Source organism: Lutra lutra, chromosome 10 (genome assembly GCF_902655055.1).
Source record: "Lutra lutra chromosome 10, mLutLut1.2, whole genome shotgun sequence".
Lineage (NCBI taxonomy): Eukaryota > Metazoa > Chordata > Mammalia > Carnivora > Mustelidae > Lutra > Lutra lutra.
In genome coordinates this window covers 14,201,809-14,226,852 of record NC_062287.1, presented here as the reverse complement: position 1 = coordinate 14,226,852, position 25,044 = coordinate 14,201,809, and the positions used below count along the sequence as shown (strand labels likewise).

At 52.6% G+C, this 25,044-nt stretch overlaps 2 protein-coding genes across 3 annotated transcripts in view; one reads left to right on the top strand and one right to left on the bottom strand.

Moving 5' to 3' along the window:
• Positions 1–3,386, top strand: part of SMIM35 (small integral membrane protein 35) — a 65,730-nt gene extending 62,344 nt beyond the window's left edge. Inside the window, exon 5 of the mRNA XM_047690963.1 lies at positions 403–3,386. The gene's annotated coding sequence lies outside the window, so the exon portion shown is untranslated. The remainder of the gene's footprint in view (positions 1–402) is intronic.
• An 8,439-nt stretch (positions 3,387–11,825) lies between these two features.
• On the bottom strand, positions 11,826–24,530 carry IL10RA (interleukin 10 receptor subunit alpha). Of its 2 annotated transcripts, none has more exons than XM_047690956.1 (7): positions 24,263–24,530; positions 22,135–22,249; positions 21,377–21,561; positions 20,318–20,487; positions 19,324–19,474; positions 17,829–17,950; positions 11,826–14,526 (listed from the first exon to the last, which is right to left on the bottom strand). In XM_047690956.1, the coding sequence occupies exons 1-7, from the start codon at positions 24,327–24,329 to the stop codon at positions 13,618–13,620; spliced, it is 1,719 nt and encodes a 572-aa protein (XP_047546912.1). In that variant the 5' UTR covers positions 24,330–24,530; the 3' UTR covers positions 11,826–13,617. The 2 variants fall into 2 exon arrangements, with proteins under 2 accessions (XP_047546912.1, XP_047546911.1); XM_047690955.1 differs by having other exon boundaries at positions 22,135–22,255; positions 24,263–24,528.
• Between the last annotated feature and the right edge of the window lie 514 nt (positions 24,531–25,044).

Below are 25,044 nucleotides of genomic sequence, written 5' to 3'. Positions count from 1 at the left end.
CGTTCTATTTCTAATCAGGTAGCAGCTTCTAGAGTCAAGCTTCTATCTCAACCCTTTGCTGTGAATCGAAGGTTCTAGATGGCCACTCTCTCTAAGAAGCATCACTCCAGAGTGTCGTTTTTGAACAGAAGGCCCAGGAGCCATCCTTGCTTCATTGCTAGCTGACCCCTGGGTCACACCTTCCTTCCCCTTACTCCACCCCTCCCGCCTTCAAGCCCATCCCCTCTCTGCATGGCAGCTGCTTTTTCCCAGCCACTTTCTCCCTCCAGAATCCCTCATGGACCCCCAGTTTCTTTCCGAGCTTCTCTTCTGGCCTGAGAGAAGCCTCACCAGATGCAGTGGTTTAGAGGAATCCTTTCCAGGACTCATCTCTTAGTTGTTCTCCTTTTGCTTTTTCTGCAGGAGGAGCTCCTGGGGAGGCACCTGCTCCTCATGGGCTCCCTGGGCTGCCTTCAACCTCTGGGGTCTTGTTGTGGATGATGAGGAGTCACTCCAGGTGCACCATAGGCCTGCAGCAGGAGGACTCCCATGAGGTTCTCTGGACAGAGTCTGGTAGGGTAGCACTGGCTTTCTCCTACAAACAAAAAGACAGGCATTTGCCCAGGAGTAGAGACTGGTTCCCAGGAGCCCCCTGAGCCTGGGGAGGGGTTCCAGGTGTCCTGGAGAACAAAGGCCTCCCAGCTCAGCTCAGTGTGGGCAAGGCCTGCAGCCCCACAGAGGAGCTCTCCACGGGACATCCCCAGGCACTTCCCCTTGAAGGGCGGACTCCAGAGGCCGGAAAACCAGTCATATCTTTAATAGGCAAAGTCATGTGGGAGTGGAGGTGATTCCAGATGCTGTTTTTAACCTTCCTACCAGAAGCCAACTTCCCCTAAGAGCTGAAGACTGATCTTGGCCTTTGCCCTGCCCTGTCCCACTCTGTTGCTTCATTCTGGTGCTTTCAACCTCCCCACACTTCTGTCTACCACTTGGCTTTGTTTTCCCTGACGCTGACCAGCCTCAGTGCCTCCCAAACCATTTGGAGGTCAGTGCTTAAAACAGTCTAGAAATACGATCTTATTTTGTAGGCTTCCGTGATGGGTGGGCAGGGGTCGGGGGCAGAGAGCTCAGTCTCCCTGTGTTCTCCATTTCCTGTGCCAGGCTTGCCCTGTGATGGGGAGGGCAGACTAGAAATGGTGGGAGTCAGGGAGGGACCCATGCCAGGCTAAAAAAAAAACCCAACTAGCTAATGCACAAGGGAAATCATGCACCACATGTAAGTTGGTGGACAGCAGCACTCTTTGCCTTGTGAGTCATTGTTTTTTCCTCTGATCTGCCTTGCTGGACCTGAGGTGGTATCCACACCCATGTTGTCTTAGTAGGCCCTTAATGCAGTGTTGTTCCATCCAGAGAGACTGCGCTCCCAGGGCAGCTGTGGATGGAGCAGGGCCTGACAGGGGCCCAGCCCCTGCTGAAACCTGTAGTTAGAACTACCTGCCCATGTCCCAGCACCAAGGCCAAGAAGGCGAAGGAGCCGAGGACAGTGATGGGTGCGGAGGAGAGAAGTCTTAGTATTTGTCTTCCTACCTCACTTCCCCAGAGCCTGGTTTCTTTCTTGCTTTGGGTTCTAGCCAGTTGTGAAGAAAGGAAAGGGTAGGGGGAAGGGAGGGAGGAAGGGAGGAAGGAGAGGGGCCTTACCAGCCCCTACCCCCTCACATCCTGCCAAGATCTGGGGGGCCATTCTCCCAGCGTAGCCAGGCTCTGACTTAATAAACCGAATCTCTAAATTTGGACATCTTCATCTGGGCCCCAGTATTTCTATCCCTGAGTTGGTGAGTGTGGGGCAGAGCCCCCCTAGCTTCGGATCCTTCTCTCTCTTGAAGGCTTTATTGGGAGAGCAGCGAGGAGGGGGGATGGGGTGACTTTGACATCCTTCTTTGGATTTCAGTGCTGAGGGCTGGGCCTCATTCCTTAATCCATGGGATGTCCAGCCTCAGCGAAATTCTCCATGATGCCCCTTCCAGTGTGGATCCTGGGGCTGCAGCCCATAGGGGGCCATTCTGGCTCCCTGAGTATGCTCAGGACTCTGAGACCTTGGGGAAACTTGAAAGGATGGGGCCCAGGGCCCAGATGGTCCCGCCCCAGGTTTGGTGGCTTCAGGTAGGGACACAGGGACAGCTGCTGAGGGCTGGGAGAATGGAGGGTATTTCCCATCCTTGGGAGCGGAACCGAGACTGGGCTACTTCCTCTTTCAGGGTCCTCTGACGTGTTCCCTGTCCCCTGCACCTCCTTCTTGTTTTCCTGACTTCCGCACTCAGTCCTGCTGATGAACGCAGCATTGCCCTTCACCCCAGGCCTCTCCCAAGGATACAACGTGTTTTCATTGAGAGCTTCAGAGATGATTTGGGAACAGGTGCCTGGAGATCTGGCTGCGGGTCTGGTTGGGCTGGGCGGTAGGACCCATGGCCATTCCAGCACCTTCCCTAGACCCACCCTCCCCTCTTAGCTATTCTTCTTTGCCCTGGCCCCAAGAGCCAGGAGACAGTCTGGAGAGCCAGCACTTCTCCGGGCTGCCCACTCCCAGTCCCTGTGCTACCCTGTTCCTTTTTAGTGTCTTTGCCAGGGCTTCCCAGAATGCCACCTCCCTCCCTGCTGACCCCTCCTGAGCCACAGCTCATCTCCATGGTTGGCTCAAGTGTCCTCTTCCCTGTGGCTTTCCTCAGGACTCCATACTCGTTACCACTCATTTGATCCTGATGGCAAGTGGCCATGATTCTCCCATTTGTGCTGTCCCCCCTTGCCAGGGTGAGCCCTCTGTGGGCAGGGTTATGGCCCATAGTCTTCAGTAACCACTAAAAGGAGGGTCCGTAGGAGGTACTCAGTAAAGGCCTGCTGAGTGGAGTAGAATCCACACTGTGGTGACGGAAGGCTGCCTGGTCCTGGAGAAAGATGCCCTGGTGACCTGAGAAGGAGCAGGAACCGCTTGCGCAACACACAGTCTACAGAGAGCAAATTACTTTCGTGCGCGCTACTGCGGCTTGAACCTTGTGGCAAACTTGTGACGTGGGCACCGTCGCTGGCTGCATATTGCATTTGGCGAGACGGAGGCTCAGAGAGGTAGCACGCTTTGCCTAAGGCTGCACAGCCACCGACAGCATTGAGGCCTGAGGAGAGAGTGAGGCCTCACAGATGCAGCCTGACCACAGGCTTAGTGGGATGAGGATGGAACCCTGGAGAATACAGTCTGGTCTGGACTTGCCCTGCTGTGCTCTGGGGCCAAGAGTTAGTCATTCACCACCATGGGCATATATTTTAGCATCTGGATATCGAGGAATCAGATTACCTGTCCAAGGCTCCTCTCTTTACCTGAAGGAGATGAAGGACCTTATCTGTTTCTGTGCCTTTTTTTTTTTCCCCCAAAGACTTTATTTATTTGAGAGAGGGAGAGAAAGAGAGGGAGAGAGAAACACAATCAGGGTGAGGGGCAGAGGGAGAGGGAAAAGCAGACTCCCCTCTGAGCAGGAACCCCCAACACAGGACTTGATCCCAGGACCCTGAGATCATGTCCTGAGCTGCAGGCAGATGCTTAACCAGCTGAGCCACCCAGGCACCCCTGTACCTTTTTTTTAATCTCTGTATTCTCAGTGTCTAGCATAGGACCTGGCACATAGTAGGTATTCACTGAACAAAAGATACAAGTACAAAGTATAGTGATAACTTTCTCGCTTAGGAGGTGGCAGGTGACAACTATAGCTCCTTCAGACTCTGATGGTCTAGGATCCAAATTATTCCTTAGCCTTTCTTTGACTTTGGATAAATCCAGCCAGCATCTAAGACCAGACCGTTCCCAACCAAACCCTTCTTTACCAGCAAACTGATGTTTGCTGAACACGTACTAGAGTGCAGGGCAGGGGCTCTGTCTGCAGGCTCCCTTCATTCTCACAGGGAGGAGACAGAGGATCAGGGGCCAGTGAAACGATGTGCTGAAGGCCAGGCAAGAATGGGTTTTCTTTAAAATGGTTTGTCAGCCCCTTACAGCCTCTGTCCAAGTTCGCAGCTTCCCTCAGCTTCCTGGCCCCCAAGGAAGCAGGCCCCTCCCGCTGGCCTCTAATCTCTTTTCCGGGTCCCCTGGTGTGGTGAGAACAGCCCTGTCCTCAGCTCGGGGCTTCTTGCTGCTCCATTTCTTATTCTTCCTTTTATTATTTTTTTAATACCCCTTTGGTCAAATTCTGCCCCTTCTTTATGCCAGCTCAATTTTCACTTCCCCCGGGTGACTTCCTTAAGACTGGTGGATCTTGTTGTCTTCTCACCTTTTTTTTTTTTTTTTAAAGATTTTATTGGTTTATTTGAGAGAGAGAGAGAGGGAGGCAGAGCACAAGCTGGGGAAGGGCAGAGGGAGAGGGAGAAGCAGACTCCTGGCTAAGCAGGGAGCCCAATGTGGGGCTCAGTCTCAGGATCCCGAGACCATGACCTGCTGAAGGCAGACACCTGACCGACTGAGCCCCCCAGGGGCCCCATTGTCTTCTCACTTTTAATTACAAATACTCTCTGGCTTCTGTAACTGAATTATTGAGTATTCCCTTGTATTCATTTGTTCATGCAGCTTCTGTAATATGCCAGGAGCTGCTAGGCACTGTGGAGGCATCCAGTCTTTCTTGAGATTAACTGTGCAGGCTCCTGTTTGATGGGTACTTTCTGCAGGCAAAATTCAGGTTTTCTACCTTTTCTGAGTTCTTTATGGTAGCTTATATGGTTCTGGCCATAGCCAGGAATGACTCAGGAGATTATGTTGTATATTTCTCAATCTCTTCAGAGAACCTTGGGCTTTACTTTATCCCTGGTCTAGTCTTAGGTGCTCTGAAAACCAATGCTTCTGATTTTCTCTGCCCGTCCTCAATCATGTGCAACACTGCAGGCGTCATCAGATGCAGATCTGGACACAGAGCACCCCACAGTGACTTCTTCTGTCTAATGGCTACCTGAAGAAATGGTCAGACCCAGGAAGAGGCTGGGCTGGTCAGGAAGGGCTGTGCTCCCCTGTGGTAATGATCTTGTCTCATGCTAGTGGCCAGGCAGGGGCCAGCGTCTGGAGTGCCCTCTCTCTGCCCCAGGAGTCTAAGAACCCCAAAGTGGGAGCACATAGGCGTATCACTACTATATTTAAAAAATTGCTTAGTGATCAAAAGCTGTCGAGAAGCAGTGAGATTTAAGCAGATCTGGTACAAAACAGGAAGCCAGTGGCCTGGTGAATTCTCACATTTGGAGACCAGAAGTGAAAATGTTTTGTCTGCTCAGAGTAGCAACAGGCCAACAAAACAACAGGTGGGGCGGCGCTGGAGACCATGGCCTTGGTGGGGTCCCTGTCTCCTGGATTTTTACCTGCAGGGCTATGGGGGTTTTCTTCCCCTCCCCCAAAGCCTCAGGATAAGGTTTTTTTTGTATATAAGCAGGGAGCCATTAGAAAGGAGATGAGGGGGGTTATATACAGAGCCTCACGTTCTGTGGTAGCCCTGGTAGCTGGGCGGGGGGTGGGGGCAGGTGCCTTGTTTGCGTAAGGCTGCTGTCGGACTTGAGGACACCAAGTTCCCTTCCAGCTGTGAGGCTGTGGCAGAGCATGGGTGACTTCAGTTCCAAAGGGCTGAAGGGGGCAGGGGAGGAGGTAGTGGAGTCACCTGTGCATGTATGTGTGCATGTGTGTACACTGCAGAGTCGTAACCCATGGAGAAGGATCTGTACTGTTGCCTGCTGTATCCTCAGAGGGCCTGCCCATGGCAGATGCTCAATGAATGTTTGCTACAGGAGTGAATGACCGTGTACTGAATATTTTCACGGTCCTTTGCCTTCTTTCCTGACCACATCCCCTGCTCTAGGCTTCCTGTTTGGTCTCTAGCCCCGGGTCCCTACAATATTTAGGAGCTAGAGGGTAAATATCACAGGGAAAGGAATGATCATGGTATAATATGACTAAGCTAAGAAGACGACAGACCTGAAAATAAAATTTCAGTCAAATTTACATTCAGCCTGCTTTCTTTTGGGCTCAGTCTAATGTCTCCCAAGGAAGAATCCAGCTTCAAGCTACCATTGCCAGCCTTGCCATGGTCATGCTTGGATATCCTACTTCCTCAACCCCTTTCATAGGCTTTTCTCACAAAGAATCCATTCGTTCATGTGTTCATTCTTCATCACATTTACTGAGCACTCTGCTGTATGTTAGGCATTGGTTGGGTGTGAAGGACACCGGGATACAGAGGTCAGTCAGGGAAGTTTCTGTTCTCTAGAGCTCACAGTGGAACAAATGCACATTCAGTGGTATGTTCAGCGACAGCAGGATGCCCGGGGCATTCAAGAGAGAGGTCAGACCAAAGAGTGCTCTCTGCAGTTGGCTGGGAAGACGGAGGCCCAGAGTTGACAGAACGTGACTGAACGGGCTGAGCTGAGAACCCACCTGGCCCGAGTTCCGGGCCAGCCCAGTGTTCTTTCCACTGCATGGGTCTGTTGCCTCTTCCTCTTTGTCCGTGGGGCATCTCCAGACCAACAGCCTTGCATGGGAGCCTATTTCTGGATTCATCCGTTAGTCTGAGTGTCTGGTGGATGCTCCCATCATGTGAGGGTCCTGTGTCCATCAATGCATCCTGCCACTCAGGCCTGCTAGACTGCCTGGGTCATCCTGTCGCCCTGGGTTTGAATGGTGGGCTCAGATCTTATAAACTCTCAAGTTTGGGGAGAGTTTCTAAACCTCACTTAGCATAATTTAATAAATCTCACTTCATTCCTTTCAATTCAGTCCAAATATTGTGTGTTGAACTCCCTGGGTGGGTCCCATGCCCCCATGACCCCTGGGAACATCTCCCTCACAGCATGAACAGCAGGTGCCCCAGTGCCCTGCCTCTCATCCTTGGCTCCACCCCTGATTCCAGACAGTTCTGAATGGGCTCCCACTTCGTGCTGACAAATCTCATCTCCAGTGCTCACTGCACATCACTTGCTAACTGCCCTGGCTCCTTGTGTTCTGGGGGGACCCGTTCAGCCCCTTGCACCAGCAGTCTGAGAGTGTTAACACCTCTGGGGGAAGCCTCAGCCCGCTCAGAAGCTGCTGGATCAGGACTTCTCTTGTCAATGCTCAGGGGACCGTTGGAAGAGGCCTCTACCTGCTTCAGGGATCAAGGCCCAGTTGCTCCCAGCAGGACCAGCTTGATAACATATTCTTGCTTGGGTTTTTTCTTCTTCTGGTTTCTCACTCTTGTTCCCTGGGATCACCTTCCAAATAAACCACCTGCCCACAACTCCTTGAATTGTGTTCTTGCTTCTGAGGGGGCAATCTAGGCTAAGACTGTGCTTACACCTTTGTAAGCTTACCCTTATTCCTTTATTTACTTGCTCTTTCATTCAGCAAATACAAACCATCTACTAGGCTCTTGGTTGTGGGACGGGAGGACTGAGCAAAAGAGAGAAAGTTTCTGCCTTCTTAGAAAGATCTGCTTTATTGGGAGAGAGAGGCTATGAGCAAATAAACACAAAGAGGTCCTAAAACTTAAGGTAATAAGTGCTCTGATGGAAAAAAGCTGGGGATAGGGATGCAATGGAGACAGGGAGGATACTTGGATAGGGTGGTCAGCAAAGACCTCCCCAAGGAGGTTGCGTTTGAGAAGACACTTGAATAAATGACCTGAGGTGGCAATGAGCTTGAAGCAGGGTGGGCAGATACTAACTCTCTGGGACTCTGCCTCTCATTTGGACCAGAAACAAAGGAGAGGGCTTTCAGCCAGGGAATAACATGACCTGAATTGTATTTTATAAAGATCATGCTGGCTGCTGTACTAGACTAAGTATACTATATGAATCATACCCTCCTAGACTAAGGCAGCAGGTGTGGAAGCAGAGGGACAGTAAGGGGACAGTCATCAGCATCCAGGTGGCATTTAAAGGCATGGACTGGGGCCCTGGGGAGAAGGGTAGAGTTTAATAGACATCACAGCAAGTTCTTCTCTAAAGGAGTGAGCTTCACAAGTCAGTGTGCAGGGGCTCACCTGTACCTGATCACCTGTAACCTGTTTACTAAAGCTGGACCCTGGGAATTAGCATCCAGAGCTTCCTGGCCTTTGGGAGATGCTCAGGAAAAGAAGCACCCCTCAGATGACTCTGATGCAGGTGGTCCTTTGAGAAATGCCCTTAGGGACAGGTAGATGGGAATGTCAGGCAGTGGAGGGTAAGGAATACTGCCAGCATCATGGTGACCAGGCAGCAGGATCCTCAGGAATGTTTCTCTTCTCTCCAGGGCCATCACGAGGCCCTGACCTCCATCAACTACTCCTTCCCTGTGTAGGTAGAGGGGTATGGGTGTGGCACCCTATACCCAGACCTTTGCCAATCATGTGCCAGTCTGCTCCAGGCACCCTTGCCCTCCCCTTGGGAGCTTACACCCTGTACGAAGCAGCTGCACCTTTGTGGTGGGTTGCAGCATGAATGAGGCTCCTGGCTGGAGTCTGCAGGATGGGTGCCGAGCACAGGCATGGCTCCAGTCACTCTACAGGGATGGTAACCTGCTTTTCCTCTAGGCAGGTCAACAGCTGAGTATTCTCACTGCAGGCGGGCAGCAGGGAGAGTGGCCACTGCCAGATCCATGTCCTCATTTCCTTACCCAGGTGTGGGCTCTCCCATCTGGTGGGGGCACACAGAGTATATCCGAACCCTCAGCTCTGAGTCCTCCCCTATTGCCAAGCCTGCCTCACCAATGCTGGAGGACTTTTTCCTTGGGTGACTTGTCATAGGAAGCCAGAATTCCCCACCTTCCCTCTCCAAGTCTCCTTTCCTCGTGCATATTTCACTCTCCTCCTCCTCCTCCACGCTGGTGTGGGATCAGTGCCTCTCTCCCCGAAGCCTGCCATTGAGTCTTGCCAGCGCTCTCTGCAGAATGTCTTTTGAATCTGTCACCTGGTCTCCATTCCTGCTGTCCCTGATCAATATTGTCATTGGATCAGATTACTGTGTGAGCCCCTTGTGGACTGAATGTGTCCCTTCCAAATCCGTATGTGGAAGCCTGGACTCCTAATGTGATATTATCAGGAGGTGGGGCCTTTGGGAGGCTATTAGAGGTTAGATGAGGTCATGAGGGCCAGGTCCCCATGATGGGATGAGTGTCCCTATAAGAAGAAGATGACAGGGGTGTCTGGGTGGCTCAGTTGGTTGGGCGGCCAGCTCTTGGTCTCAGCTCAGGTCATGTTCTTGGGGTCCTGGGATCAAGCCTTGCATCAGGTCTCACTTGGTGGGGAATCTGCTTGGCGATTCTCTCTCTTCCCCTTCACCGTCCCCTGCTCAAGGGCGTGCTCTTTCTCTCTCTCAAATAAGTAAATAAATAATTAAAAAAAAAAAAAAAAAGAAGAGAGACCAGGGTGCTTGCCTAGCTGGAGCTCTTTCTCTCTCTCTCCTCCTCCTCTTCTTTTCTCCCCCTCTCCCCTCTCCCTTCTTTCTCCCATGAGGACAAAGGAGAAGGGGGCCTTCTGCAAGCCAGAAAGCGAGCCCTCACCAAGAATCAAATTGGCTGGCACCTTGATCTTGGACTTGCAGCCTCCAGAATGATGAGAAGTGTCTCTTGTTGATGGTATTTTGTTATGGCAGCCCAAGCAAACTAAGACCACTTCCTCTTCAGCTTCTTTGCCTCTAGTCTCCGTTCCTTATTTTCCCATTTGAGTTCCTTTCATGGTACTCACCACTGATTATAATGATGTGTCTGCTAGTCTGTTAGCTTGATGTTTATCTTCATAGCCAAATGGCTCCCTCCATGAAGCTGCACCTCTTTTGTTCCATCTGGACCCACGGCTGGCTGAGCACCATGTCCAGCATGCAGTAGGTGCTTAAAAATGTTTCTTGAAGAAATTTAAGGTTGACTACATGCGCCTCCAACCAGGTCTCCCTACGTCCTGCCTTGTCCCTTCTGACTCATGCCTTATGATTTGGCCATGGTTATCTTTTTATCTTTTTATTTTTTTTATTTTTATTTTTTATAAACATATATTTTTATCCCCAGGGGTACAGGTCTGTGAATCTCCAGGTTTACACACCTCACAGACTTTTTAAAACACTAATTCCACCCAACCCAACCCTTCCTTGTCAGGGTGTTTATTGGCTCTACTCCCCCTACCCCCCACCCTGCTCTGGGTCGAATGTTTACAGGAGCTAGGTGAATTTAAGATCAAACTGATAGTGAGGAAAAGTGCTGTGAATCATTAATAAATATGCATTTAATTTCAAATTGTGGATGTGCTTTCCAAGTAACCTTGAAACCCACGAGCACTACAGGAAATGGATGAGTCACGCCTCCCACTACCTGGTGTCCTCTAGGTTGGGGCTACATAGAGTCGGCCCTCACTGCCTGAGCCTGCCTCTTACGGCCACCAGCGTGCTGTCCCAGGTGGCCACGGCCCACAGCGCCCGTCTCTGCCATCCCCACGCGGGGCTGTGAGAGCTCCCATCCAGCAGGGCAGTGTGTGCCATGGGGGTGTGTCTCCCCACCCCGCCACTGTGTGTATTCTGGGATGGTATGTTGTGTACCTCCCAGGGGGGTGGGGTGGGGGTAGAGATCTTCGGGGAAGACAAGGCAGGCTCTTTGATATAGCTATTTAGAAAGCCAGGAAAACACAGTTCAATAGAAATTTCCTCTTCAGTCAGCGTTGGTCCATTTCCCCTCTCCTTACTAAGAGGAAGTTCCGTTAGCTCATAGAAACCCAGAATCACACATTCCTCAGCCTGGAAAAGCCCTCAAAGGAGCTTACTCAGTTGAAGAACAAATCGCCTTCTGTGAGGGACTTGAATCCAATTCTGGAGAAGCCCATGAGTGTCTCAGCGCCAGCTGCAGGAAGGACTCCGTTTCCCCCACAAGCGTCGGCTGGGCTGGGCAGGAGACGCAATGCGAACTCCTGTTCATGCTTCCCGAGGGAAGCCGCCAAGGCCTGCGGCAGAGCCCACATCCTTGGACTCGGTTCTCCCAGCTGCTCTGCACTTGGTCTCTTTCTGCCCAACTGGTTGCTGATTCCTCTTATTCTCTCCATCTTCGTATTCACCTCTCCGTTGCTCTCCATCCAACGTGCCTCACGGGCCTCTTCCTGGGGGCAGAGGCCATCTGCCACACCCGATGCCAGGAGACCCTAAAGCTCTTACCAACAGGACAGGGCAGGGAAGCCTCCACGGCAAACGTCTGAGCATTTCCAAATGGTGTGGTTAGCCAAGATCTCTGGTGATGCCAGGATTGGCACTTCCCAGAACTGTATTTCCTCAGCGCAAAATGGCAGGAAGTGGTATTGGAGGTGACACAGAGGAACAGGGGTGAGGTGTCCCCTTGAGGTCCACCTCCTTGAGGATCCAGGATGGGACAAAGGGCAAAGTGCACTGGAGACTCTGGCTGGGGCCCTGAGTGTGCTTCATTCAGAGGGCTGAGCTTGGGGAGAGACTCAAACCCACGTGTGGCTTTTCGTGGAAGGAGCAGGCTTGCTCTCAGAAGCAAATGCAGATGGTTTCCGCACTTATGAGAAGCACCCCGTGACACCCCTCCACGTCGAGGGGAGCAGGTGGTGAGGCTCCAGGCAGGTCTGATCTCTTTTCCAACGGGTCAGATGCCGCACTCAAAACACTATGTTCTGCATTTCCTTTTCAGCCTTCAGAAAGAAACTTCCAGTCCCTTCCATACTTCAGGTTAGTGTGAGAACGCCTACCTGTGTCATTCTGACTGGAGCTGAGTCTTTGTTCCTGCTAAAGCGACATGACACATCTAACTCGTTATCAACCCCAGTTATCAACCCCAGTTATCAACAACTTGAGGCTTCCACCAGCCACCGTGTCATCAGAAAGTTGACTGGTTTCACAGGATTCCTGAGGTCCTGACAATTTATTGAAGTAAAAAACATACATGGCTGATTTACAGAGCCTGTCTTGCAAGGCACATTCACACCCACCACCTCGGTGAGCCCCGCACCCGTGTCCGTTGCACACGTCAGGTGTGGCTTTCTAGTTTTACAGATGAAGAAACCGATGCTCTTCAGTTTACAGATGAGGAGACGCTGGAAACCGTGGAGTCAGAACGAGAACCTCCAGGTTCTTGAGATACCCAGAATCCTTGCACTGGACCATGCTGCTGCTTCAATAAATATGTGAACAAAATAAATAAACCTTTCAAGAGAACCCTGAGGAACTCTCCCTCAAGCTCAAGTTTTGAGAGGGAGTTCAGTTATCAGAGGGGCACATCAGAGCCTCTGGGTATGATGTGGTGGGGGAGTCAGGGGTGCGTCTGGGTGGATTCCCTGAGCTAGAGTGTCCCTTCTCAGAATGCCACAGAAAAGTGCAGGGCTGAGGGGTGACCCAGGTTGGGGGGGGCAGACAGACCCCAGGCTGTCACTCGCTCCCCCCGAGCTTTCTTGCCCAGGCACTGTAAACTGGCTTTTAAGATAGAACCCAACCCGGACTGTGGGGAGGCAGAGCCCATATCTGTCCCCTTCACGGGCCCAGGGCCAGGTGGTCCTCTTAGCATGGACTTCTGCTAAATCTGTTAACCCCCAGCATGTGAACAAAGCCGCTGTGTGCACATATGGGTTCTGCGGTCCACTTCCTCCCAGCCCGGGGTCACACCAGGCTGGATACATCAGGCCTGATGCCAGCTTGGTTACCATCCAGCATGGAGAGCCGACTGGACACTGAGTCATTATTCCACACGTGTTATCAGAGGTTAAGAGGGCCTCTGAGAAGGGGCTGGCCCAAGCTCACACAGCTGGATGCTGAGAGAGCAGGGGTCGGAGCCCAGTGCTGTGTCCTGTGCGTCTGTAGCTCAATGCCTCCAGTAAACACAAGCACAGGTTCCAACCCTGACCCTCTGGGGTGGGTGAGCTGTTGCCCATGCCGAGACCACCTGAAGGGTTGAGTTTAGCCCAATACAAAGAGCCATGATTTCTCTGGTACCATCAGCAGGATGGTGGGGGCATCAGGGTGGAGGGAGTGAGTGGCTTGGCCTCAGGGGCTTCATCCCCCCATCCCCGGTGGCTCCATAATTGGGGTTGGCAGACTGACTGACTGACCAGGACAGATACATCCTAAGATCTTCCATGACAAGCCCCCTGCCTGGGGGGGCTGCCAGCTGGGAAGCTTCTCCATGTGATCATCCCAGGCTGACCAGCTCGGACCATCCAGAGATCAGACTTGGTCTCTGCTCCTTCTTTGTCCTCCTAGAAATGACCCCTGCAGGGAAGCGCCCACATTCCAGCCCTGGCCCTTGGCTGTTCTGAAGCCAGGCTTGAGTCCGAACTGACTTCAACTTGAGCCTCCCCACAATTCCAGAAAACCCTGTGACTCACTTCAGCAAATACTCTGTCACAGTTCAGGAAGAGCACCAATGAGCGGGGAGATTTCCGCCCTGCCCTTCCAGGCTCTGCCAGAGTCTTTGGAGCCCTCCTGCAGCATGCACCAACGTCACCCATACAGCCTGCAGGAGTTTGGCAAGAGAGTCTCTCTCTGCCCTGGGCCCTTTCGCCAGCCCTGCTGGGCCTGGCGAGGGCTGGTCCCCCCACCCCGGGCTTGCAGAAGAGTGCCCGCATTGGCCTCCTGCATCTGACCCTCGGGGGCCCTCGGCTGAAATCAAAAGCAGTCCCTTAGCCTGAGTCACTCACTGGAGTGGAGGCTGGAGATCAGTGGCAGGGTGACCAGGTTTGAGTCAAAGCTGCCCAGGAGACCGACTGGGGCTGCCACACTATCCAGATGGGCAAGATCATGGGCCAAGGTCCAGTCAGATGCTCCTAGGTCAGCACAGCTGGTCATGCCCAGGAGTGACCACTGCTCAGTTGGGTGGTCCCACTGTCCAGTTGAGGTCCCTGAGGGAGTGACAGTCATTCCTGGGTCCTGTTTCAAATAGCCCTTGGCCAGCACTGGTGGAGGCCAGCCTGCCTCGGCATCCAGGCATGTCCTGAGCCTGGGGCCAAGGCTGTCTGTTGAGGAGGACTCTTCCTCCAGGCAGCCTGTCTTGGCTGCTTTCTCCTCTGTGCATCTGGTCTGCTTTAGATAGCCCCGGAAAGCCACTGAGGCTGGGTCTTCTTCTCCAGGCCCCTCAGGCCCAAGGGGATTGTTGGAGCCACCCTGCCCATCTCCAGGCTGCCCCTCAGAGTTCTGGATGAGGCCAATGCCACTGTCATCTTGGCCCTCGCTGCTGTCCCCCACCTGCTGCTCCCAGCTGGGGCGAGTGCCAGGACTCAGGCTGGGCTCCTGCAAGCAGATCCCGCTGTCCGTGCTGCTGCTGCTGCCGCCACTGCTGTTCTCCAGCTCTGGGGGCGCCCCCTTGCTTATGGTCCCTCCAGCTTGGGGGTGGGAGGAAGGGAGGAGGAACTGGGGTTCTTCATTCTGCAGGGATGGCTTGCCACTGCCAAAGCCACTGTCCGTGCTGCCGTGCAGTTCCGAGTTCTTCAGCTCTGGGGACACTTTGGGGAAGGCCTCCTCGTCCAGGGGATTGATGGCGTCCTGAAGCTCAGGGTAGGGAAGCTGGCTGATGAAGCTGGAGGGCTGGGGCTTCTCAAAGACCTGGACAGGACAGGGCAGAGTGAGAGAAGCGAGGGTTACCTGTGGGAACCCACTCCAGGGGCCAGGAGGCGGGCTCGAGAAGGTTCTGCTCTAACCGAGAGGCCCATGGAGCCACTTGCACTTTTTATTTCACTTCAGAATCTACCTTTCCTCTGAGTGTGATTCTCAGTCTGGCTCAGGCCTGTGTGCTTGCAGCCCAGGTGGAATGGCAAGCAGAACGGGAACCGGCCCAGGAACGGAGAATGTTCTCAGCCCCAGCAGCAGTCCTTTCCAAACCTGAGAGCAAGCCAGACTCATCTAGATAGATTTAGAAGTGTGTTTCAAACTTTTTTTTTTTTTAAACTGATCCCAAATAAGAAATGTGTTACATAATAGCCGGTTTATAGATAACCCACAAATTGAAAGCAGTTTCACAAAATACTTCTCATTACTACCTGGGTACTGTGACTTAGACTACTACTCTCTTCTGTTCTACTCCTGTTCTAGTCTGTCCTACCCTGTCCTATCCCATCTCCTCCATTATCCTCACTTATCCATTTCATTTTTTTAAAACGCTGGATGTGAGACACCAAATTAAGTTCTCCACCCACCAAGTTGTGACTTGCACAAAGATAGGGTGGCTGCCACACGGGGCAATGTAATGAGCACAGAATTAGCAGTGGGGGAGGACCTGTTCCTCACAACCTGCCCGGAGTTACAGGGTAAGTCACTTAATCCCTCTCCCCCTTGCTGTTCCATCTCAGCCACACTGGGGTTCTCTCTGCTCTGGAATGCCTCAGCTCAGTGCTCTCAGGGCCTTTGCACATGCTATGCCCTGTGGCAGGAACTCTTCTCTCAGCACTTTCTGGCTGTGTCGTCCTATCAGTTGAGTCTCAGCTCAGATGTTCCTCCCCAGAGAGGTCATCCTGATCATCCTGGCTAAAGCAGTGCTCCGACATGCTCGACATTCACCTAGTTTACTTCTTCCTAGCACTTGGTTCCTGAAATTCTTTTAAAATTTATTTTTGGTCTCCCATCACAACCTGCTGTCTAGCTACATTTCCCCCTCACACCCAGCAGCATATAGGCTCTTGGAGGAAAGGAGCTGTCTAGTTTTGTCTGCCACTCTGTTCCTGGAGCTTAAACTAAGCTGGCTCTCATAAGGTTTGTTGACTGACTTACTAACTCACTGAGACACACCTATCCTCATTTCCTTTGTAAGTTTGTACTCAAATGCAACTCTTATTGGTTGAGTTCCTATGAACATCACACAGGTTGATGATTAAGGATATCAGACTGCATGGTTCAAATCCCAGCTCTGTCTTGCATCAACTGTGTTGCCTTGGCTGAATTATTTGCCCTCGCTGTGCTTTAGTTCCTCACCTATAAAACAGAAATAGTGACGGTACCTGCCTCCTCATGTTGTAGTTAATGCGTGGCAAGCGCTTAGAATAGTGCCTGGTGCAGAGAAAGCACTCGGTCAGTATTGGGTGAACTGAATTTGACTCTTCGATCTCTAAGGAGAGATTCGAACCTCAGAGGAGTGAGATGACTCACACAAGGTCACAGCAGCAAAGAGCAAACCTGTAATTTGTAGTCCACTGTCCTGATCTGAAATCCCTGTCTGGCCAAAGATCAGATCCAAACAGCTCATGGCTGGGAATAAGCATATGAGAGTGAAAGTACTCTGTGCACTCGAAGTTGTTCATGAAGTTAGCAATGACGGCCAGCACTAGATGAAGGCAGCAGGGCTGCATTTGTCTTGAGGAGGAAAACATTCTCCAGGAGAGCTCACTTCTGTGATCCAAATGGCACAGAGGGACAAACACCCAGAGGCTGGTCTCCTTTGGCATTTTGTACCTGTGCCTCTTTCCTGGGCTTGCATTAGAAGTAATAGACTCCATGCTGGCTGCCCTACTGGGCTGTAATCAGGCCCCTTGGGGACCAGGGGTCACAAGAAATAGCTTCTCCCTGGACCACATCTGGCCTGTCCTTGGCGCTCAGTAACTGTAGCTCAATGGCCACTTCAATGATCTCATCCTAGATGCTCTTCCAGCTGCCCAGCGAGGAATCCCTGCTCCAGTTGCCAGGACCACCCCTCCCCCACCCCTTTGCTTTCTCATCCCTCCCTGAGGGCAGGCCCTGTACCGACTCCAGGCCTTGCATATAGAACAGACTCAGGGCTCTTTTAAGCCAATGCATGGCCCATGCATCCATGTCTGTGGATCGGAATCTCCAGGGAGCACAGAGAAGGGACAATGAATTAGATACTTCAGTTAGGCACATTTTAATCCTGTAAGGCTGTAGGGGCTGCCTGTTCCCAGTCTCCTCATTCTACCACTCTATCCAGGGCACTGGAGCTAGGAACATATTCCTTTGCTGCCTGGATAAAGACCCTAATTAGGCCCACATTCCCACTTCTCAGAGTTCTTACTCAACATAATTCCAGAGGGTCTTTGTCTCCTTATTTTTCCTAGAAATCCTGGGATCCCTCAGAGTGGGGAGTGCCCTCCCAGCTGTGGCCTTTCCTGGGGCCCCCTGCCTCCCTGATGGAGCCGGTCCTTCCCAGCAGAGCCTGTGGCCCTCACAGTGATGCCCGCTGTGGGGATGAGGCGGCAGCCTTTGGAGCGACTTGAGTCCCAGTCGGGACAGGCGGAGGTTTGGAACTGCTGCTGCATGCTGTGAGCTGCATTCTGGGGGCTGGCTTAGCCCAAGTGCAGCAGCTGCAGGCACTGTGTGGCAAGAGGAAGTGCTCTGGGAGGGGAGCGGAGAGCCTGGCCACCTCCACGACCCCAGTTCCTTGGCAGTACCCCCCACTCCGCTTTCTGCCACTCTCAGCAGCCCAGGGCTGGGCTTCCAGTCCCGTGTTCTTCCTCTTCTGGTGTGCAAATCCTCACCAGCTGGTAGGTGTGGGAAAGAATGGGCTCTTCCTGAGTTTTCCTGACTCTATGGCTCCCGTGCCTGTAACAATCGCTCCATGCCTCAGTTTCCTTCCTTGCAGAATGAGGCTAATAACCCCACCTGCCTCAGAGGTAGGAATGCACAGGGGTGGGCCCATGGCCTGTTGTTAGTAAATAATTACAAAATGACATGTAGGGGGTTGGGACTACTCAGTATGTGCCTTATTGGGGGCCTCTTAGAAGGCAGTGTTCTTAGCACTGGGCTTTGCATTTAAGCCTTCCCTCTGTCCCCATGGTCCTCGCTGAAGGGGCCTCCTGTTACTGTCAGGGCTGAGGGAAGGGACTGTCTGGGAGGGAGCCCCCCGTCTGCTGGACTCCTGGCATGGCTACGAGGGATGGGCCAGCGGCCGCCCCAAGACTCACCAGGACGGTGGGCAGCTTCCTCCGGCGCCGCACGTACAGATGGAGGGCCAGGCAGTAGGCCAGGGTTCCACACAGCAGCGGGACGAAGGTGAAGAAGATGCTGAGGTTGGTCACGGTGAAATCTGCAGACCCAGAGGGGTGTGTCTGTGGCCTGGCTCCTGGGAGTCCCTGGCTACTCTCAGGAGCCACTCAGTCCGTGGCCCAGGTGATCTCTCCTAGGCCACAACCAGATGCTTCTGGATCCTTGGAAATCCCTGCCTGGCCTTCCAACCTCTGTTCTGAAGGGATTTCCTCACTAGACACACTGACTGTGCTTCTAGCCCTGCACACAGTTCACACCACGGCATGTGGAATGGGTCGGGGGGCGGCATGGACAGCAGGTAAGAATGGAGGCCTGGCTCCAATCCCAGCTCCACCACTGACTCAGCCTCTCTGAGCCTCAGTTTTCCCGTCTATAAAATGGGAACGATAATAGTGCCTACCACACGATAGTGAAGTACACAGCACTGATCATCCATCACCTCGCTTAACTTATGTCACCTGATCCCTATAACAACCTTAGGAAATGAATACTGTTACCGTCCCCATACAAAATAGGATCTGGAACCCAGAGAGTTTAAGTCACTTACCCAAGGTCACTCACCACGTAGTGGTAAAGATGAGATCTGAAGCCAGACCTAGACACAAAACTTTTTCCTCTACCAGTGAGTGAATGTTAAAAAAGTTCTTAAGGCTGCCTGACACAGGGATGATGCCTTAACTCCGCTTATGTGAGAGTGAGGCTAAATGACAATGAACTTGTGAGTGTCCTTTGTGACTTGAAATGCATGGTAGAAATACAGAGAGTCACTCTGGTCTTTGCTGGGCCTTGCCCACACTGGCCTGGCATGACTGGTCGGGCATATGCTTCCTTGAGTTGCTATTTTCAGCTTCCGCTGGGCATGCCCTGTCTCCCCAGCCAGACTGTAAGATCTTCAGGGACAGGACCATGGCTTTCACACCCCAGGTCCTCTCTCCTCCCCTGTCCCTCCCCCTCCCCTATCTCAGCACCTGTGGAGAGCCTGGCTTTAGCACCTCTGGCAGGGGTCAGCTCAGTTCCAATGATGAGGGGGGATAAGGAGAAGGCTATCTGTGCCCAGTCCCAAGAAAGGACAGCAGAGGGATGTGACAAACAGGAACTACTACAGCTGACAGAGCAGGTCTGGACAGGGGGTGGGGGTGGGGGGCTCTTGGGAAGCACAGCATACTCAAGCAGAACATCATCTCCAGCAGAATCAGGAGACCTGGCTCTGTTGCCATGCTCTAGAAAGTTGTTTGGACCCACGGAGCCTCAGTTCTCACATCTCTGAAATGGGGATAATAGGTGCTTTCTCATAGGGTTGTGCAGGAGAGTGCCCCTGGCATGGGTGGCCCTCAACTGATGCTTTTCAGATCATGTGAGGCCCTTCGTGCCTCCCCTCCCTGCCCCAGACAGCAGGCCCGACCACAGACTCACACTGCCGGGTGAGCACGATGCACTCCTCCTTGGACCATAGCCCCTTGTTCAGTCGGGAGCTCAGAGATGGCTTCACCTTGACACAGAACTCTCCCAGTTCTCCAGGAGGTGAGAGGCTGAAGTTTTCATGTTTCACCTTCACCTTTGTGAACTGAAACAAAAACAACATAGCAATAAACAAAATACCCTTGATTCATGGACCATGGTAGCTAAGGGCAGGGGACCTGTCAGAGATGCTCCAGGACACCCCCTTTGGTGTCCTTTCCCTGACATGACCAACCCGCTCTTATCAACACAGCCCAGGATCTCTGATTAACATGACTGATTTTTTTTTTAAGATTTTATTTTATTTATTTGTCAGAGAGAGAGAGAGAGAGAGTGAGCACAGGTAGACAGAGTGGCAGAGGGAGAAGCAGGCTCCCTGTGGAGCAAGGAGCCTGATGCGGGACTCGATCCCAGGACGCTGGAATCATGACCTGAGCCGAAGGCAGCCGCTTAACCAACTGAGCCATCCAGGCATCCCAACATGACTGATTTTGTACAAAAAGAGAGAAGGACCATTTCATAGATGCTGAGGATCTTTCTAGAAGGGGCTGGAATCAGATGGTGGGAAGAGGATGGTTCTGGCAGATTCCAGATCTCCCACTTAGGGGGGTGTCCATGACAATTACGTAAACTCTTGGCACCTCATTTCCCCATTTATAAAATGGAATGAAATATCCACCTGTAGGGGATCAGGAATAATAGCTATTAAATGTCTTGTGTGGTGCCTGATATTCGTGGGCAATGTTTTCCCTGCTGCCTATGCAAGAGCATAGGTTTGAGGGCTGAGGTCATCTCAGCATCCCCCCTGCCACATGCCTTCCCTCCCTACTCTGCCAGCCAAGTTCCCCAGGGGTGCACAAAAGGTGCTACCAGCCCCGGTGACAGGGAGACCCAGGGAGCCCACTGTGTTACAAATACAGGTGTCCTGTGGCCCTAGGGAGGCCTGTACCGTGTAGTTCCCCGGCACCTTGCGGATCTGAATCTCATATTCGCGGAAGTGTGGGAAGATGCTTTCATAGGTGTCGTCTGCAGGGGCTGTCCTGGGCCTGGGGGGCTGGATCTTCCCGAGGATGACACCATTGTGCACCTCTAGCTTCACACTGCCAACCGTTAGAGTCACTGGTGGGGAAGCAAAACGATGAGGCCTGCAAGCTGGGGAGGGCCAGGGTGTCCCACCCATGCCTGGCCTCGAGAGTCAGGCTTTACCCACCCTAAAACCTGGGCCACCATTTTCCAGCCTGGCAGCACATAAGGACTCCCTGGGGAGAACCTTATAAATACAGATGCCCTGGGTCCATTCAAGACATAGTGAACTTGAATTTTTGAAGCTGGGCCCTGGATACTTTGATTTTGAAACACATTCCTTAGGTAATGTTTCTGTAGCCAGCTGGCACTGGCCTGCAGGCAGGCGCTTGGGAGCCAAAGACCTTGAAGACCATTGGTTGTGACTCTGAATTTTGCAGAGCGGGCTCTCCACACACACATATAGAACATGGTCAATTCCAATTCATAGAATGGAAAAATCCCATCAAGTCTCTTTTTTTCTCTTATGTCTGCTGAGAGAGACCCCCAAACCTTCTTTAGTAACATCTCCCTGCTTCAAAGCCTCCCAACCTGATCCCTGGGAGTTCAGCCTTAAGGGACTGAGGACTGGATCCAGTTCTGTCCACTGTTTGCTGCCTTGTGCTGAGTGCTTAGGGATTCACTTCCTCTTCCAGAACCCTGCAAGTACACAGGTCTGGCCTTTGTGACTCAGCTCCTCCAACTCACCCCAAGACTTCTCTTCTATAGGATAAACAACTCCAGTTCCTTTTAAATCTTGAACCACTTGGCTATTTTCATCTAAATCTTCTCAAAAGTCCTGACTAGTTGTTTGGGCAAACTAGGTCCTCGGCTGGGAAGCCTGGCTGGATGGTGAGCTACAGGAACAGAGGCACATTCTAGACCAGAGTTTCTGGCAGGAAGGAACCCCCAAAGCCAGCTTCTAGGCACAGGGGAGGAAAAGCACCTTCATCCACAGAGAAGCGGGTGTTGGTGCAGGTCCAGTTGGAGTACTGGTTTCCATCCACTGTGCGGACTTTGGCTCGGTAGCCATTGTTGTGGTACAGGTCCAGGGTCACCATAGTGAGGTCACAGAACGACACTTGGGTCTGGCTGCAGCTGGGGATGGAATTCCAGAGTTCTTGCCCGTACCTGGGGAGAGACAAGGCAGGGCACTGGTAAAGAAAGTTGTGTTTATACCTACCTCTTTTAAGAGGAAAGCAAGGGGCCCAGGGAGCGAGCTCCCATGAAGTATTTTCTCTGGTCCTGGGCATCTGCAAGAGGATCTCTCTTGGTTCTGGGACCTCGTACCAGCTTCTCTTAGACTGGAATATCTAACATCTCCCAACTCCTCCAGGAAGACTTGCTACCCACTGCAGTACAGCCTGATTTTTCAGGCTTTCTCCCAATTACATTTGCAGTCCCTTAGGGTTTCCTTGTTTTCCAATTATATTATGGATGCAATTCCTGTTTTTCCAATCAAATGGGAAAAACTTCAGGGTAAAAGAAATACTTTTGCTTTCTTATGCTAGAGCTCTCAGCACACTGCTCAACACATATGGGGCTCCATCAGTCCTTGTCAACCGATGGATATATGCCAGGATCCTTCCTGGTGTCACTTCAATAATGAGACAGATATGTCTTCCCATGCTAGGGAAGTGGAAGGGGATGGGTGCGTCCCCCCGCACCCACCTCCCTCCTTTCTCCATCCTCCCCTTTCCGTACCTCAGAAGTTCTACTTCATAGTAGGTGCTGTTTGATGGTTTCGGGATGGGAGTCCAGTGGAGGATATGGGAGAAAAATTCTGCTTCAAACCACACAGATGGCGGCCTAGGCAGTTCTGTCCCTGGCGAGAAGAGTGTCAGTATCAGAGCTTGCAGAGCCTACCCCCAGTGATGACAATGACAATGACAATGGTGATGGTGGCCATCATCCTACCAGCTTCCAATTATTGACTACTTTACTCTGGGCTCTCTGCTAAGTACTTTACATATGTTGTTTCAGTTAATTCTCACAACCAGCCCTACAAGATAGGCAGTTATGACCCCAACTTTACTGGAGAAGAAATGGAGGCTCAAAAAGCTTGAGTGACTTGCCCAAGGCCAGTGGAGCTAATAAGGGGCAGGGTGAATCCACATGTGTCTGATTGCAGAGCTAGTGTTGTATCCATAGATCGCTGTCTGTGATCAGAAGCAGAGGTTGTGGCTAAGAAGAGCCAAGTGGAGTCTGGTGTATCTCCAGAGAGAAGGCATGGGCTGAGGTATGTCTGTCTGCTATGAGCTCTCATCTCAGATGAGCTAGTCCCTGTCCTTGCTCCAGCCTCATCCCAAGGCTGGCCCCCATCCCCAGCCTTGGTCCCCACCCTGTCCGTAGCCCTGGCTCCAGCCCAGGGCCTCCTCTCTGGAGTTCTTGGGGATACACAGATATCCTGCTTGTTGGCATCTGTTTCTCTTCACAGATCTCTTGGGCAACCCCAAGCTGAATGCTTGCTCCATTCCCCTTTATCTAGAAGTGCTATAGGCTGGGTGAGGACAGACAGAATGAAGCAGGTCTGATTCTAGACTGTGCTGATCACATTTCCACACAGAGCCAGCACCCTTGGCTCTGTGGTAAGATACTAAATACCACTGTCTAACTCCATCTCCTGCCCCCCGGCCCCCTACTCACCATGGGGCACCCCAACTTCAGGAGCCTCTAACATTTGCTAGTGTGACTTGGGCAAATTACTTAACCTCACTGAATCTCTCATTTGTAAAAATGTAATAAATACACCTACTCTAAGAGTCTTGCCAATCAAGTGCAATGAGGTAGGTCAAGGCCATTAGCCAGTCTGTTACTCTTCTCTCCTCCTCCATCCCTTCATATCTCTTGATCTGCCAGCCACTCTCTCAGGCTTCCTTTGTTCTCTAACTTCTCACCATCTCTCTAGTAACAGCTTCTAGAATTATCATTCACACTTAGAAAGTACATCTCCCCTGTCCCTTGCCTTCTTTCTTACAATATCTTTGATCCTTAAGGCTATGTTTCAATTTCAAAACGTTAGATGAAAGTGAGAAATGCACTGGGACTTTGTGGTGTTGGGGCTGCATATCCCCGAATCAGCTCTCGATCATGTGAATGGCTGACTGCAGGTTTTACTTTGTATTTTGGTGTAGACACAGTTTCAGTCCCTGTTCTCCCTGGCGCCGCTCTCTGCCTCCCTGCCCCAGCATTGTCTCTCCAGGCTTTACTCTTCTCCCTTGCAGAAACTTTCCAGGATAGCTGCCTGGGTTAGAAGACTGAGCTAAGGGGTAGGAGGAGGGAGAAGGAGGCAGGTGGCAGTGGGAGCATTCTGGGGCTAAAGACGGAGCAGGGATGATCGATGGGATGGAGCAACAGGTGATAGTAGGGGGCAAGACTTGGGATGAGAGGGGACGGCATGGGAAAGAAATAGATTTAGTGGAGGGCTAGGGAAAGGTGGAGTCAGATGGGGGATCAAAGTCATTCCCCAGAGGGGAAAGCATTCTTACCAGTTGAACTACAACAACAACAAAAGGCCAGGACTAAGTTTCTGACTCGCTTGGAGGTGGATGGAAGATAAACTGGGGGCGCGTGGGTGGGTGTCACTGAACTTCTCTATCCAACTCCCGCCCCATCAATTTCTTGCTCTTCCACTTCCACATTGGGGAGCCTGAGACTCAGGCTTGAGGGAACCAGGGAGCTTCTGGTAGACAACGGGCCCCCTCCCCGCTCCCCGAAAGGACAGCCAGACGGGGTTTTCCGCGGAACGCACAACTTTAACTTAGGGGCGACGCAGAGCCGGAGTGGGGTGCGGACGAGCACCCGGCCGCGCCGGGCTGGCCGCGATCCTTACCGTGCGCGCAGGAGCCGAGGCACAGGCTGAGAAGCACCGCCAGTAGCACTACCAGGTGCGGCAGCATCCTGGGAACGCCGCATCCTCCGGGGCCTGAACCGAAGCCGGAGCAGGACCCAGACTGCCCGCCTCCAGCCGCGGCTCCGCGGCTCTGCCTCTGAAAGCTCGGACTTGCGGGCAGTCCCGCCTACGCCCCACGAGGCTGACGTCAGAGGGGCGGGGCCCCGGAACGCCTCGCCCTCGAGGCTGAGCGTCCGTCCGGTTGCGGGTCGGGGCCGGGTTCCCACCGCGGAGCACCAGCCACCTCCGGGGATGGGAGGATGCAGGGGCCGCGGGGCAGTGGTGGGGGCGGGGGGAGAACACCCGGCTGTCCCGGGCCGGGGGCGGGGCTCTGATCAGCCCTTCTCTCCCGGCTTCTAAGCCCCGCCCCCCGCCCCCGCCCCAGATCTAGTCAAAGAGGCCTGCGCTGCCCGGAAGGGCCGGTGGTCAGGCAGAAGGTGGGGTGAGGGTGTCAGAGCTGATTTTGCCGGACGAATAGGGTTGGGATTGGAGCTGTGGCCAAAGACGGCCGCTTGCTCGAGTTGGGGAAGGAGATTGTCCCAGCCGCTCAGGGAACATTGCTAGGACACACGTGTGACTCTTGGTGTTGCCCTAATACCTGGTGTAGGGCTCTGAGCCAAACCAACGGTAGAATAGGCAGTCCCCTCCCTGACTTAACAGTTTTGGAGGGTGCCCACAATCTCCCTCAGCTCCTTTTGGTTTCCCTTGCTTGCCTGAAATCT

Coding starts and splice junctions, on each gene's coding strand:
- IL10RA (XM_047690955.1), bottom strand. CDS start 24,329: ATGCTGCCGCACCTGGTAGTGCTACTGGCGGTGCTTCTCAGCCTGTGC. Junction 19,475..20,317: donor AGGTGCCGGGGAACTACACG/GTACAGGCCTCC, acceptor TTTTTGTTTCAG/TTCACAAAGGTGAAGGTGAA. Junction 14,527..17,828: donor GGAAGCTGCCCACCGTCCTG/GTGAGTCTTGGG, acceptor TGTCCTGTCCAG/GTCTTTGAGAAGCCCCAGCC.